The sequence below is a fragment of the Salvia miltiorrhiza genome, chromosome 4 (assembly GCF_028751815.1).
Source record: "Salvia miltiorrhiza cultivar Shanhuang (shh) chromosome 4, IMPLAD_Smil_shh, whole genome shotgun sequence".
NCBI classification, from domain to species: domain Eukaryota; kingdom Viridiplantae; phylum Streptophyta; class Magnoliopsida; order Lamiales; family Lamiaceae; genus Salvia; species Salvia miltiorrhiza.
This window is the reverse complement of record NC_080390.1, coordinates 37,660,178-37,676,509: the sequence shown is the minus strand read 5'-3', so window position 1 is coordinate 37,676,509 and position 16,332 is coordinate 37,660,178. Positions and strand designations below refer to the sequence as shown.

The following is a 16,332-nucleotide window of genomic DNA, read 5'->3' as shown; positions in this document are numbered from 1 at the left end:
CAGTTATTGGTTAACCGATAATCGGTTTTTTCGGTTCGATTACGGTTTTAACCGAAAAACCGACACCGGTTTACCATAGTTGATTCATCACCTTGTTGGATAAATTCATGGTCAAGAGTTTCGAATCTCATAGGTAGCAAAAAAATTATTTTAGCTCTCGTTAACGTTATATTTTTTATTACATACTTTATGTGAGAACCGCTCACGTTTAACCCTCGTTAGTGTTATCTTTTTTGTATTAAAGACTTATATTTATTCAAGTACTTGTTGGTTATCCTTAACATCATCTAATGATACGCAGCGGAATATACATTCAAGGATTAGATCTAGATTTACAAATGCATCATGTGTAGAGATAGGCACACAACGAAAGGAATAACTTACTTGTTGTGTGGTAAGCGTGCGTCTCGATTCTTGCCGTGAATCCATTACTAAGGTATCCACGTGTATGTCGATTCGATGCAGGAACAATTCCAAGTGCACGATTCAATCTTCGACAGCTAGGAAATCTCCGATTGAAACTATAGTGCTCTCTTAGTGTTTTGGCAAGCAAAAGCTCCTACTTACCTTGTAAGACCAAACTCCTACTTATAAGCCAAAAGTATTGGCTTACCTTGTAAGCCAAAGAGTTGGCTTCTCTTATAAGCCAAAGAGTTGTCTTACTAAGGAAGCCAATCCCACTCCAATTAATAGGTCTAATAGTCCAACTAATTCCCAATTAATTAAGTGTTATCCTAATCTAGTCCATAATATCTTTCAATCTCTCACTTGGACTAGCATTAGATTAAACACCAAGCACTATCCTTGCACCCTTGAGCGAATCAACAATACACATAAAGTGTGACCCTTTAGGCCTCCATTATCGACGATAATCAAATTAAAGTCTACACAAAACTCCTAGACTGCGTTGTGTAGCGAACTCGATATATGAAGAACGTTTACGTGGATTCTGTAAACAAACCTTTATATGAAGTTTATGTAATATCCCTTCATTCACGAACCACTCGATTGAGCCTAGGATCTGCCATGTGTCTATCCCAATAGCTCAATCATTTTATCTCATCTTTATTAAATGACCTTTCCGATCATATTCAATTCTTCTAATTGGATATATCTTTGCATTGGCCAATGACTAACGGTCAAATAATATAGAGAATTTGAAGTGTTCTCTCGAAATTCAAATCGAGGAATGAATCCTATTCTTGGCTCAACTACCATTTTCATTTGCCTCATGATGTACCCAACACAAGCCGTATCTACCCCTTTGATGGAGTGCAAGCATTGTACTTGGTCAAAGCACACCACTCAACAAACAAAATGAGTATTGACCTCAAGTCAAAGGACTATTACATACTCCATACACTATTAAATCATAGACACTAGAACAAATGATTTAATAGCAGGGTATACCAATATTCTCCAAAATATCCATGTGTCCATCACGAGAATCAAATTACTCGTAGTTGTGAGATCAACTACATTCTCTAAGAATATGATGCAGACCACATGTTAACCTATCGCATGTCATCAATATCCCATTCTTGATGACCATTGGTTAGGGCATCTTTAGAATTACACTCAAATCATTAATGTCTCACATCATTAATAGTAGTGATAATTCAAGGGAACAAATAAAAGAATAAAGTCAAACAATAAAACCAAATATTCTAATAAATGCACTAGCCCATGAAATCAAATAACATATATAAATGTGATCAGGTAAGCATGTCCCAATTCAAATTGTTTCTAAGACATTCAAACCAAAACTCCCACTAAATCAAAGCCAACTTCCAACATGTCTAACACCCAAGCCCTCAAAATGCTTGTTGTGTTTTGATATACACAACGGCTTGGTGAAAGGATCGGCTAAGTTATCATCAGTGGGTACTCTTTCTAATCTCACATCGCCTCTTTCAATTATTTCTCTGATCAGATGATATCTCCGGGGAATGTGCTTGTTTCTATTCGTGGGTCTTGGTTCCTTTGCTTGCGCAACTGCACCAGTGTTGTCACAATACAATGGTATTGCACAATTGGTGCTTGGAATGACACCCAGTTCTTTCACGAATTCTAACAGAGCCACAGCCTCCTTGGCAGCTTCAGATGCAGCAATATACTCGGCTTCGGTGGTGGAGTCGGCAGTAGTGCTTTGTTTGGAACTATTCCAACTAACTGCTCCACCATTGAGGATGAAGACATAGCCAGACTGTGACTTATAGTCATCATGGTCTGTTTGGAAGCTAGCATCAGTATACCCAGTAACTGATAACTCTGGCTGTCCACCATAGACTAAGAAGTATTCTTTAGTCCTTCTAAGGTACTTTAGAATAGTCTTGACAGTTCTCCAATGTACCTCACCGGGATTTTGCTGAAATCTGCTTGTCATGCTAAGCGCATATGCCACATCTGGCCTAGTAGATGTCATGACATACATTATCGATCCTATAGAAGAAGCATATGGGATCATTTTCATGTATTCAATCTCTTGGTCATTAGAAGGGCAACCCTTCTTAGACAAGATTACACCATGTCCCATAGGAAGAAATCATTTCTTAGAATTTTCCATTGAGAAGCGCTTCAGCAATTTGTCCATGTAGGTGGATTGTGATAATCCCAACAATCTATTAGGTCTATCCCGATAGATCTTTATCCCAAGGATATAGGAAGCATCACCCAAGTCCTTCATCATGAAGGAGCTAGCCAACCAATCTTTCACGGATTGCATCATGGAACGATCACTACCCATAATCAAAATGTCATCAACATATATGATAAGGTAGACAATGTTCCCATCTTTGCGTTTACTATAAATACATGGATCCTCTTTGCTTCTGACAAAATCAAACGATTTGATAGCTCTGTCAAAGCAAATATTCCAACTCCTAGAAGCTTGCTTAAGTCCATAGATGGACTTCTTTAGCCTACATACTGCATTCGGCCTTTCTTTGGATACAAAACCTTCAGGTTGAGTCATATAGACTTCCTCTTCAAGTTCTCCATTGAGAAACGCAGTTTTGACATCCATTTGCCAAATGTCAAAGTTATAGTATGCAGCTATAGCAAGTAAAATCCTAATGGACTTGATCTTTGCGACTGGTGAAAAGGTTTCGTCATAATCAATGCCCTCGCGTTGACTATAACCCTTTGCCACCAACCTAGCCTTGTAGGTTCGTACTATGCCATCTGCATCTCTCTTCTTTTTGAAGATCCATTTGCAGCCTATGGGATATTTCCCATCTGGCAAATCAACTAGTTCCCAGACTAGATTGAAGTACATCGAGTCCATTTCGGAAATTAAGGCTTCAAGCCACTTCTCCGAGTCGGTGCCCGACACCGCTTCGGTATAGGTCTTAGGTTCATCATCATCCAAATCAACTCCATCATCTTGGTTCTCAACCAATAGATTAAGTCTTTCAGGTGCTCGACGATTCCTACGAGGCCTATGGAGTTGTTCTTGCGTTTGTTCGGGTTGTATATTCTGAATGTGAGTAGGTTCCTCTGTGTTGAACGTTTCAACAGTTTCGAAATTTTCAGGGACATCCTCAAGGTTTTCTTGAGGTGGTGGTGACACAACTATTGTATCATCATGTCTTTGATGCATCTCATTGTCTTGAGGCGTCTCTCTAAGTCTAGGAGATATTCCCCTTCCCAATAGATCATCAAATACTCCCACTGAATTCTTGTCCACACCATTAGACAAGTTTTCATCCTCTATGTTATTTTGCGGTTCTTGAATTTCTTCAAGTTCTATCGTATTGTGACGTTGTTCCTTAGAGACAAAGGTGTCTTCAAGAAACGTCACATTCCGGGAAACAATCACCTTGTGATCACCGGGAACGTAGAAATAATATCCAATTGTTTCCTTAGGATATCCCACAAAATAACATTTCTCACTTTTAGATTCCAACTTATCAGTCATCATTTTCTTAACAAAAGCAGGACATCCCCAGGTCCGCATATGGTTAAGACTTGCCTTTTTGCCACTCCATAACTCATATGGTGTTTTCTCAACTGATTTAGAAGGAACTCTATTCAGAATATAAACATCGGTTTGTAAGGCATGACCCCAAAGGAATAAAAGGAGACTTGCAAAACTCATCATGGATCGAACCATATCTAATAAAGTTCGATTCCTCCTTTCGGATACCCCATTCATTTGAGGTGTCCCTGGAGGAGTCCAGTCTGACCGAATTCCATGTGATTTTAAGTAATCAAGAAACTCATGGCTTAAGTATTCTCCTCCTCGATCTGATCGAAGAGCCTTTATACTTTTCCCAAGTTGTTTCTCGACTTCTAACTTAAACTACTTAAATTTCTCAAAGGCCTCAGATTTGTGCTTCATGAGATACACATAACCATACCTCGAAAAATCATCAGTAAAAGTTATGAAGTACGAATATCCACCTCTTGCTTCTGTTGGGAACGGTCCACACACATCTGTGTGAATCAATTCTAGCAAGTCTTTGGATCGTAACCCCTTCCCAGAAAAAGGTTTCTTAGTCATCTTACCTTTGAGACAGGATTCACAAGCACCATATGACTCAAGGTCAAATGATTTGAGATAGTCTAACTTTCTCAATCTTGCTATCCTGTTCTCATTGATATGACCAAGTCTACAATGCCAAAGATAGGTAGTATTATTCGCATTACTCAGCTTAGGTCGTTTGTTTTGTACATTGAGAATACTCCTTTCACATTCAAGATAATATAAACCATTCAAAAGAGAGGCACTTTCATAAAACAATCCATTAAGGGAAAACGAGCATCGACTGTTTCCAAAATGGAATGAAAAGCCTTCAATGTCCAACACCGGAATGGAAATAATATTCTTAGAAATAGAAGGAACGAAGTAACAATTACTTAAAGCAAGTCTATTTCCCGAAGGAATATCTAATCTGTAAGTCCCCACGCGTTCAGCAGCAACTCTTGCTCCATTTCCCACGCGTAGATCGACTTCCCCGGGCATCACTTTCTTGGTTTCACTTAGGCCCTGCACATTATTGCAAATGTGTGAGCCACAAGCTGTATCTAATACCCAAGATTGTGAATTATCAATAGACATGTTTATCTCAATGACAAACATACCCGAGCTCATACCCGATGCACCTTGTGCCTTGTATTTCGGGCAGTCTCTCTTCCAGTGCCCCTTTTCATGACAGAATAGGCACTCATCCTTTGGCAACTTCGGCTTTTTCTGAGCCCCTCCACCTTTAGGCTTCAAACCAGCATCAAATGCCTTCTTCTGCTTTTTCTTCTGCTTGTACTTCCTTTTGGAAGACGTGGCAGTAGATCTCACCATGAGCACAGATTTGCCTTTAGAGGTGGAAGACTCAAAGGTCTTCAACATGTTATGAAGCTCAGGCAGGCTTGCCTTCGTGCCGTTCATATTGAAGTTCACAATGAAGTTTTCAAATGAGGCAGGCAAAGACTGCAGAATCAGATTGACAGAGACAGTAGCGGGTAGCATCGTTCCAATCGATGCCAACCTCTCAATCAACCCGATCATCTTTAAAACATGGTCAGAAACCGGACTCCCTTCCTGAAGCTTACACTTGAAAAGATCTCGGAGTATCTCATACTCCATAGTCTGAGCTTCTGAAGCATACTGACTCTTCAAGTGTTTCAGCATATCATAAGGAAACATGTGTTCGTGTTGCCTCTGTAACTCCGTAGTCATAGAGGACAACATCACACATTGTGCCGATGTTTCATCCTTGACATGCTTCTTGTGAGCAACCTCATCAAATGATGCATGCTCAGCAGACTGCTTGTCAGGAATGACAGTGATTGGGTTGTCCAAGACATACTCAATCTTCTCTAGCCTTAAGACCAGACGCAAGCAACGGAGCCAATCCGTAAAGTTTGACCCAGTCAACTTGTTTGTTTCTATCAAACATTTCAGTGACAAATTTGACATATTATCTGATCAATAAATAAAGAAAAGCAAATTAGAAAGAATAAACTATGATCACATTGTATCACTAATCAAACAATGGGCTATCGTATTGATTAGCTCCCACTAATTTTAACATATCTTACGCCCCCAACGTAAAACACGAATTTATAATCCATATAAATCTTAGTGGTCCAAGATCCAAGTCAATATTATGCAGCCTCTGCTTTGCTGATGACTACAATAATATTACTTAGTAGGCCTCTAAGCCAATTGCAACAACAATTTTGCAACTCTTGGTTGATTAATCCAATTAATCTGCGTCCTTAAATCATTCTTGGTCGCTTTGCGTTCCAAAATGATTTAAGCAAGTCAACCCCATCACACGGTGCCAACCTATGAATGAGTCTTGGCCTTGTCGATTTAGAGCATACAATTTTATGTAAATACTCTTGGACGAAAAGGTTAGGTACTCAAACAATTATGATGGACGATGCGTTTTGTGCTTTACACAAAGACTTATATTTAATGGGGATTTAGCATGTGATACTAATTACTTATATTTAATATCCAATATTAAATAGCAAAACAATTACTGGGTGCCGCCTACCCAGGCATATAAAATGCGGACCACACATACTGGGCGCCGCCTACCCATACATAGCAAAGCGGACTACATATACTGGGCGCCGCCTACCCAAGATAAAAGCGGTCTTTAACTACTATGGTTAAATAATAAGCATAAAATCAAATAGCATGCTTATCACATAAAGACATAAAAAATCTACGAATAAAATCATTAATCAAATTAATATTTTATTCTCTAATTAAATATGAGTTAATCAATTTATATTAATTCTAAATTAATATAAATTTATTTCTATTATTATTAATTCTAAACTAATAACAATAATTTAAATTTATTAATCCAATTAATAAATTAATTCTGAAATTGGGGTTCAATTATTAATTCAAAATTAATAAAAGAATTTTTTTTTAAAATCTGTTTTAGCCCAACTGGGCCATTTATTATAAAACCAGGCCCAGCCCCTTTTAATAAAACATTTTCGCAGCCGATCAGCCCCAGGCCCATACCAAGGCCCAAATTCCTTTGGCCCCAAAAACCAATTCAGCAGCTAGGGTTGGAGAAAAGGGATTTGCAGCTGCAACAGCAGCGCCTCTTTCTCCTTCCCGTCATCTCGCCCGGAGCAGCAGCCGCCTCCCTCCAATTCCCGTCAGCCCGTCGCCGCCACCAGATCCGCGACGCCGACGACGTCGCGCGGCCTCGTCTGACGAAGCCCGCTGGTCGTCAGCACGCTGGAGTTCAAGCCCGCGTCGAGGGGAGGCGTTTTCTGAGGAGGAAGCAGCGGCGCTCTCGCCGCGAGCGCGCAGGTCCGGCGCGCGAGACCACCGCCGGTGCGACGCCTCTCGCGCCGTCTCGCCACCAACACGCCACCACGCCGTCGTCTCCCACCACCGGACTCCAAGCCCGAGTCAGCGGGATCATTACAGAGGGGCAGCTGCACCTCAGATCTGAAGCGCGACGTAGGCGGCGGAAAGCGATCGGGCGCAGCACACCGGCGAGCCCCGACCACCTGCCGCCGTCTCGTCTGTCACCCACGCCCTCTGCATCAGCGGTGGTCGATGGTAGCGTCCGGCGAAGGGCCAGTAGGTTCATCCAATGAACATCCAATTTCAGCAAATCATTTTCAAAATTTTCAATTCCAAAATCGTCCAAGCAATTTCAGAAATCAGATTTCGAACATTCTTTAATTCCAAATTAAAATTTCATCAACCCATAGTAAATTAGAACACAATAACAATTGTAAATCGAGCCCCGGGCTCTGATACCACTGTTGGTTATCCTTAACATCATCTAATGATACGCAGCGGAATATACATTCAAGGATTAGATCTAGATTTACAAATGCATCATGTGTAGAGATAGGCACACAACGAAAGGAATAACTTACTTGTTGTGTGGTAAGCGTGCGTCTCGATTCTTGCCGTGAATCCACTACTAAGGTATCCACGTGTATGTCGATTCGATGCAGGAACAATTCCAAGTGCACGATTCAATCTTCGACAGCTAGGAAATCTCCGATTGAAACTATAGTGCTCTCTTAGTGTTTTGGCAAGCAAAAGCTCCTACTTACCTTGTAAGACCAAACTCCTACTTATAAGCCAAAAGTATTGGCTTACCTTGTAAGCCAAAGAGTTGGCTTCTCTTATAAGCCAAAGAGTTGTCTTACTAAGGAAGCCAATCCCACTGCAATTAATAGGTCTAATAGTCCAACTAATTTCCAATTAATTAAGTGTTATCCTAATCTAGTCCATAATATCTTTCAGTACTTTGGTACAGACGTATTAATAAAAAGTATAAACGTGAGACGTACTTTCAGAGCACGTTATGACTTGATCTAACAAAATTAAGAGAAACAAAGTATAAACGATAGCATCGTAATAATACGAAAACAGAGAAAAGTCCATGAAAATATTGTGTAATACTCCTATGTCGCGAATTAGGCAGCAATTACACACGTGGACAATTGACCGGCAAGAAACCCAAACATATTCAACTAAACAAGCATGCGCGCAGACGTCAGATTAGATCATTTATCCTATATATCTCATCATATTTCACTATTTCATAACTATTTTGTTATCAATAAAAAAATTATATTGAGCCCTAATTAATACTTATTAATTAACTTTAATAATTAATCATAATTTTTTAACTAATATTCAAAATAATCATAAATCCTAATTAAATTAGTAAATTATCTTTAATATATTGTAAAATATAATAAACTAAAATTGAAGAAAAATGGACTAGAAATAAACATCAAAAGTGAGATAAAAGATCTCATGTGTGCAGCCGCATGCAGACGTTTTAAATTTAAAAACGAAAAAGTTTGAATTCAAAGACATGAATAAGTGGTCGTGGTCCCTGAAGTAGAAACTGAAATAAGATGAATTGAGTATTCGCCACTACACCATGCAGCCTAGGAAAATAAAACTCAACAATTCAAATGCTACGTACCCAATTTAGACTCTTACCTTGTTCAATTTTCAAGACTCCATGAACCTCCCATGCACCTTCCCAAATCATTCGCTTCTAACATGTCACATGTGACGTTAATTATTTTGAATGGCGAAAATCAAAACAGCCACCATGCATTCCTAGTCAACAAATCACTAGTATAAATACTTTGCCCACGATCAACTTTACAATATCGATCATCATCGCAAAAGGCAAAAATCATTAACTAATTGATAATTTGCTCTATCCACTCCCTCTTCTAAATTTTTTCCCTCAAAACAATCATGCAGAAGTCCATGGGAATCAAAGCAATAAACATTTTGATCGTCTGTCTTGTGGTTAGCTTGATCGTGATAGGGAGCGATGCACGTCGTCTGAACGCTGTGTTTTCGCCTGATGTGGCGAAGGAAGGGCCGAGTCCAGGAGAAGGACACACGGTGGTGAACGGGTATACGCTCGGAGGAGTGAAGGAGTCGGGTCCGAGCCCCGGTGAAGGACACAAGTACTCAGATGCTAAACAGCTCGGAGGAGTTAAGGATTCGGGTCCCAGCCCTGGGGCTGGACATTAGAGACTTGTACATATAATTTCATTCTTTATTTTATTAATTTTTTTTTTCTTCTAAAGTTTTGGCCTTGCGAGGAGAACCCTAGAAGATGTTGTCCCGCACTTGGCTTTTTAGTTGATTTACAGATGCACTATTGATCTTCTTCTTTCTTCATTCATTTAAAAGAACTGTATGCTCTTGCATTCTAAGGAATGTGGAAATGAAACTACCCAAATTAGTGAATGCTTGGGAGAAATGCAAATATTATACTATAAATTAATTAAAAATTCATTTGGCGTGTATTCACTGTCCTTAGATATTATCTGTACTTATATGTTAATTAAGCTTGAGAAGGCTACAAGCTAGTATTTAAGGAAGAGGGAAAATAATGAAAATGATCGTTTTATGGCCTTTGTGTTGGTCATTAATGTGCTTAGTATTAGTCATGGCCAAGCCAACAAATCACATGTTTTAAATGAAATATACGGTTAATAATGCATTATAATCAGATTTTTGGACCTTCAAAATATTAAAAAAAAAAAGGGATATTTTTCTATAAATACACGAACTTTGGAGGTTTTTTGAAATTTAAGATGAGGTAAACAAAGGATTCACGACCAGATTGAGAGATAAATTCAATAACACGTCGAGCTTGTTGAAAAATAATTCATATCGCAACGACATATTTTCTTGAAGGGATGTTGCGTTTTTCAAGACCTCGTCGAGTTCATCGATGGCACCTGAAGACGCTTCTTGAATATTGAAACCTATATTTAGTTATAAACGACGTTTTGGTGTGTTTCAATAATGTATCATTTTATTTCCATCGTCGTTGGGCTATGTTGAAATTTTTTAAAGCCAACACAACTATGATTTGGAAGAAATTTAAAATCATGTGTAAAATCAGAAAAATTCAAAGGTAGTGTATTACTATTAGAAAAAAAGGTCGCATGCAATTTCAAAAAACCTCCAAAGTTCTTGTATTTAATATCCCAAAAAAATCTAATTAACCTTACAAAAAAAATTGCAAATATATTATGACACAAGACAATTCGTGCTTGAAATTTTAACTTGGAGCGAATGATTTTAAGTATATTTATTTTTACCATTCATCCCAAAAAGAAAAAGATAAAAATATTTATGTTCACCTCCATAATTCCCATCTTTTCGAAGGGCTCCGGTTGATCCATGTTGTAAAGTAGTGACTGCAAAGCTTGCTTTGGGGTTGTTCTAATAGCTGGAGGATCTTGAAGGACTAAGTTGCAAAGTCGCTAAATCTGTTTTAAATGAGTTGCATTACACTTTATGTCGAGCGACGTCGTTTTTGGCAGAAAGGGGTTTTACGAATTAGTTAAGAATACTGTTTCTTTTCTTCTTCAGTTAGTTAGAGAACTAGAGAGATTACTTTGCATGAGTTTCCAGCTGAGAGATTGGAGTGTGTTAGCTATTGTAATTCGAGTTGCATTTCTTGAGATTACTCACTGTAACACTGTAACTCCGGCGAAGTCTCCGGCACCAGTAATAAGATTTCCTCACCCTCCGTGGACGTAAGCCATTCTTGGGCTGAACCACGTAACTCTTGTCTTCTTCGATTTGGAGTTGTTTTTCTTCGTTTTAAATTTTGAGTTTAGTTTCACATTTGGCGCCGTCTGTGGGGAATCGCTAATCCACGGCGATGTCTTCGACAAGATTTGAAGCGGAGAAGTTCAATGGAAAGAATGATTTTTCTTTATGGAACATCAAGATGAAAGCCCTGCTTATCCAGCAAGGGCTCGGTGATGCGCTCAAAGATAAATCGACGGATCTGAAACCAAATGAGGAGGATGAGAAGGGCTCAAAGATGAGTCGTGAAGAGGTGGATCAGAGAGCTCATAGCGCAATCATCTTATGCCTTAGTGATCGTGTATTGTGTGAAGTGTCGAATGAGGATACGGCTCTCAAGGTATGGAATAAACTGAATTCTCTATACATGGCCAAGACTACTGCAAATAGATTGTATGTAAAACATCATCTATATCAGTTTAAGATCTTGGAAGATAAGGATTTAAACGAACAATTGGATGATTTTCAAAAATCCCTAGATGATTTGGAAAGTGTAGATGGGAGTATGCAGGATGAAGATAAGGCAATTTTATTATTGAATGCTTTGCCCAAAACTTATGAGCATCTTAAAGATGTCATCCTGTTTGGAAGAGAAAGCAAAATTACTCTTGATGATGTGATTGGGGTGCTGAAGGCAAAGGCCATGAGTAAGTCTACTGGAGAAAAATCATCCACACAACCTGAAAGCCTTAATATCAAGAAAGGAAAGCCAGGAAAATACAAGAAGGGAAATGGGTAAATTAAGAAGGAGAATCAGAAAAAGGCCAAGCAGACAGATGGGGATGAAGTCAAGAAATGTTTTCATTGCAACAAACCTGGACACATCAAGAAGAATTGCTACTATTGGAAAAAGAAACAACAACATCAAAACACTCCTCCAAATCAAGATTCTGCAGATGTGGCAGAAGAAGCTGAGAATCATGAAGTATTAAACATCATGAGATCCTCTGTTGGTGATTCCTGGATATTGGATTCAGGATGTTCTTTCCATATGTCTCCAAACAAAGATTGATTTATAGATTTGAAGGAGCAGAGCATGGGAACTATTGTGCTGGGAAATGATCACAGCTGTTCTGTTAAAGGAATTGGGAGCATCAAAATAAGAATTCATGATAACTCTACAAGGACATTAACAGATGTAAGGTATATACCAGAGATAAAAAAGAATCTCATATCTCTTGGGATTCTTGAGAAAAAGGGATTTAACTTCAAATCCCAAGCTGGATCCATATTAGTAATGAAGGGCTCCACTGTACTTCTGAAAGGAACCAGAAGAAATGGATTATACCATTTGGATGGAGAGACAATCATTGGAGAATCTGCTATAGCTGCTAAGATTGACAGCATGACATGGCATAGCAGATTAGGCCATGTAAGTGAAAGTGGGAGGAATCAACTTGCAAAGAAAGGGATCTTCTCTCAAGGTGGAGTTCTCAAACTTGAGAGATGTGAGCATTGTACTCTTGCTAAAAGCAAGAAGCTCCCATATCCAGAAAGCAAATACATGTCAACATGCCCTTTAGAGTACGTACATGCAGATCTCTGGGGACCTAGCAGAACGCCAACCATTGGAGGTGGTAGATATTTTTTATCACTAATAGATGACTATTCAAGGAAGTTGTGGTTGTTTGTGATGAAGTCTAAGGATGAGACTTTTGAGAAATTCACAAACTGGAATAAATCAGTTGAAGTTGAGAAAGGGTTGAAACTTAAATGCCTAAGGATAGACAATGGCCTTGAATTTCTATCAAACCAATTCAAGAGCTATTGTGAGCAAAAGTGCATAAAAAGGTACACTAGGGTTATAGAGCGAATGAACATGACTGTTTTAGAAAGGATAAGATGTATGCTCTTATCTTCTGGCCTACCAAGATCATTTTGGGGAGAAGCTGTTGTGACAGCTACATATCTGATAACAAAACCCTTTTTTAGTGACACCCTTGCAGGAGAGATTACACTCAGTTTCATGTGGATTCGACTATGGACTTACTGCTAGCTAGTGTAGCTGTGGGCACAGGTTTTATTTGCGCGAAGCTTGAACTACGGCTTCATCATTAGTACTTCAGCAATTTCAAACTCATAATCTCTGAGTCGTTGCTTCAGCCATATAATTTGAGAGTATCATCTACCATCAATCGTATATTCAGCTTCAGTTATAGAGATAGCTACTGATGTCTGCTCATTTGAAAATAGGATAATAGCTTACTTTCAAAAAATTGACATCTTACTAAATAGTAAGGTAGACTTTCTATCAATTCAGCAATCTGCAAAATCAACATCTGAATTTCCCGTCAGCTTAAAATTGTGAGCAGGTGGTACCATATCTCTACATTGGGGGTTTCTCTCAGATATCTTAGAATTCTCTTGCCTGCAGCTTCTAGATGAGCATCCCTTGGATCAACTTGGTAGCGAGCACAAACTCTCACTGCATAAGATAGACCTGAAAGCGTTTCCCGCTACACCAAAAGCAATTGCTGTTAGTGAGGGACAATTTTTATTTCCTTAACTGTAGAAATCGGTGCCATGAGTTCGAATGTGTTACACATAAAGACGAATGCCGGTCTACAACCAACAATAATACCTCCCCATATCTTCTAGGAAAACTCCTATACAAAAGCATGCTCTTGACCGTGGATCGAACCCGTGTGATTACAATTTGAAACTGTAATGTTACATAATTTTATACCAAAATCATGGACATTTCTCCCATCATGGACATTTGAAACTTTTCTCTCATTAGCTTAGAATACATGTAGGGAAAAATCTTATTTTTTGATTAGATACCAAAATCCTCTAGTGATGGTGGTCAGCTGATGGAATTAGATTGCATCTCACTTGTTAGAAGCATTTTTTTTTTTTTTGTTATTGATAAATTAGCATAATAATTAAATTTAAAGATTACGCCACGATGGACTCGAATTCAAGACCTTTAGTCTTAGGCATTAACCACTTTACCACTAAGCCAACACAAGCACATAAGAAACATGCTTTTTCTCTTTACATGTATCTGCTAGGGGGAACCAATCAACAAAAGTTTCCTTGGTGCATGAAGAGAAGTCTACTGATTAATAAGTTTGCTGATAAAAAAGATCGGCAAAGGCTACTTGAAAGGTTAAAGTGTTTTCAACTAGTTAAAATATTATGGGAAAAACATTGGCTGGGAAGAAAGTACCAGTCAATATACAAACTTGTAAGAAAAGAAAAGATGTAGTATATCCAAATAAACCAAACGAGTAATGATGTCATGCATAGCTGGCCACCACCAAACCATTTCCCATTAGGATTTTTTCTCGCAAATTAAATTTTTAATAAAGCCACATATCTTAGTGTATGTTAATTCTTGAATGGAGGGTGTGTTGGTTTCTCGTGGCTATGCCCTTGGACTTTTGTAAAATACTATTTTTTTTTTTTTTAATTCGTTTAGCCAAAACAGAAAATTTCTTAGAATAGTGGAAAACTAGGCAACGTCCAAAAATTAGAAATACCTAAATACAAAATTCATCAACAAATAGAAAACAAACTCAAATAGTGACCAACTTACGCTCTCTATCGCTATTTCTTGACCATTATATTTTAATTGTACATCAAGCTAAAACTCACGATAACTAATATCCCCTAAACAGAAAATTTCTTAGAATAGTGGAAGACTAGGCAACGTCCAAAAATTAGAAATACCTAAATACAAAATTCATCAAATAGAAAACAAACTTAAATAGTGACCGACTTACACTCTCTATCGCAATTTCTTGACCATTATATTCTAACTGTACATCAAGCTAAAATTCTCGATAACTAATATCCCCTAAAACATAATACATATATATGTAATAATTCTCCCATCAATTCTTGAACATTAGTTTTTGATGGTGTACGAAAAACTGTAGATTTCTATTTTTAGTCAATAACCAATAAAGCAATTATACACACACACATACATACATACATATATATATATATATGATTAAATCACAAACTACAAGTCATTAATTTAACATTCCAACTAAATTTGTTTTTTCAGATTCTCCATTTCTTCATCTGTAAAGTAATTTTATCCAAAAACAAAATGACAATGAAAATGAAAAAGACAGATTTGTTGATTCTGTTTCTGTTGTTGAGCTCGGTCGTATTCGTTGCAGCCGACACAGACCGTACTAACAATCAAAATGTTGTGTATTCGCCCGCTGGTGGGAAGGGTGGGCCAAGCCCAGGCATCGGACATAAGAATGAGGTAAATGAGGATAAGTATGCAGGTCCTAGCCGTGGCGGTGATGGCCACTAGTATAACATGCCAAAGACTCATGCATTAGGGTGTTCCTATGGCTGGAAACAACTACATATATAATAACGTATATTTGTTTTGTTTATTTTTCTATTAAGAATAATTTTTTTGGAGTTTTTCCGTAGTATTTTTGTTTTGGTAACTCATATGTTCCACTTGTTAGAGGGGACGACCTTCCTTGATCATCTAGAAGATGTTTTAAGGTTACCTTTGCCAAACATTATTCAGTTTCATAGTATGTCTTTTCTTTTTTATAATCTAATTTTTGAATAGGAGTGTATAAATGAATTATTATATATTAGAAATAAATAAATATATATATATATATATAGGGGCGCGCTCCAGTGAGACCCCCTATTTTTCGTGAAACACTGAGGACAATGAATAAGACATATAATACTAATGAACAAGACGTAAATCTAACGAACAAGATGTATATACTGATGAAAAACAAAATTTAAAAAATTGATAATGAATAAGACATATATACTGATGAACAATGCAGTATATACTGATTAATAACAAAATTTAAAATATTCTGCTCTCTCCAGGATTCGAACCCTACGAAAAACAAATCTCCCTCCAGATACAATATCAGCCATATAATTGATAAAATAAACGCACAAGATCGTGTCCTAGATCTCACTAAAATTAGGGGGTCTCATTGGAGCGGCCCCCTATATATATATATATATATATATATATATATATATATATATATATATATATATATATATTCATTCTATGAATATATGTTTCCATACGACAGTCAAAATGTGGGAGCTTAGTTCTTCAATCTCGATGGAATATTTGAATGTTAGTTTGTATGTAAAAAATAAACTTGGAGTGCACAATTGTGCTGTGAATAACGAATTTCACCAAGCAGAGACGTCCTGCCACACAAAGACCCAACCTTTTTAATTTGTTGGAAAATTAATAGAAATATCCTAGCCTTGTTTTGATGATTCCA

General features: G+C 37.8%; 1 protein-coding gene across 1 annotated transcript; it reads right to left on the bottom strand.

Annotated features, from left to right (window-relative positions):
* Positions 1–1,777: 1,777 nt before the first annotated feature.
* Positions 1,778–2,473, bottom strand: LOC131023394 (secreted RxLR effector protein 161-like). The gene has a single exon (XM_057952934.1). The coding sequence runs from the start codon at positions 2,471–2,473 to the stop codon at positions 1,778–1,780; it is 696 nt and encodes a 231-aa protein (XP_057808917.1).
* Positions 2,474–16,332: the final 13,859 nt, after the last annotated feature.

Excerpts from the sequence above, each read along its gene's own strand:
- LOC131023394 (XM_057952934.1), bottom strand. The coding sequence starts at position 2,473 with ATGAAAATGATCCCATATGCTTCTTCTATAGGATCGATAATGTATGTC.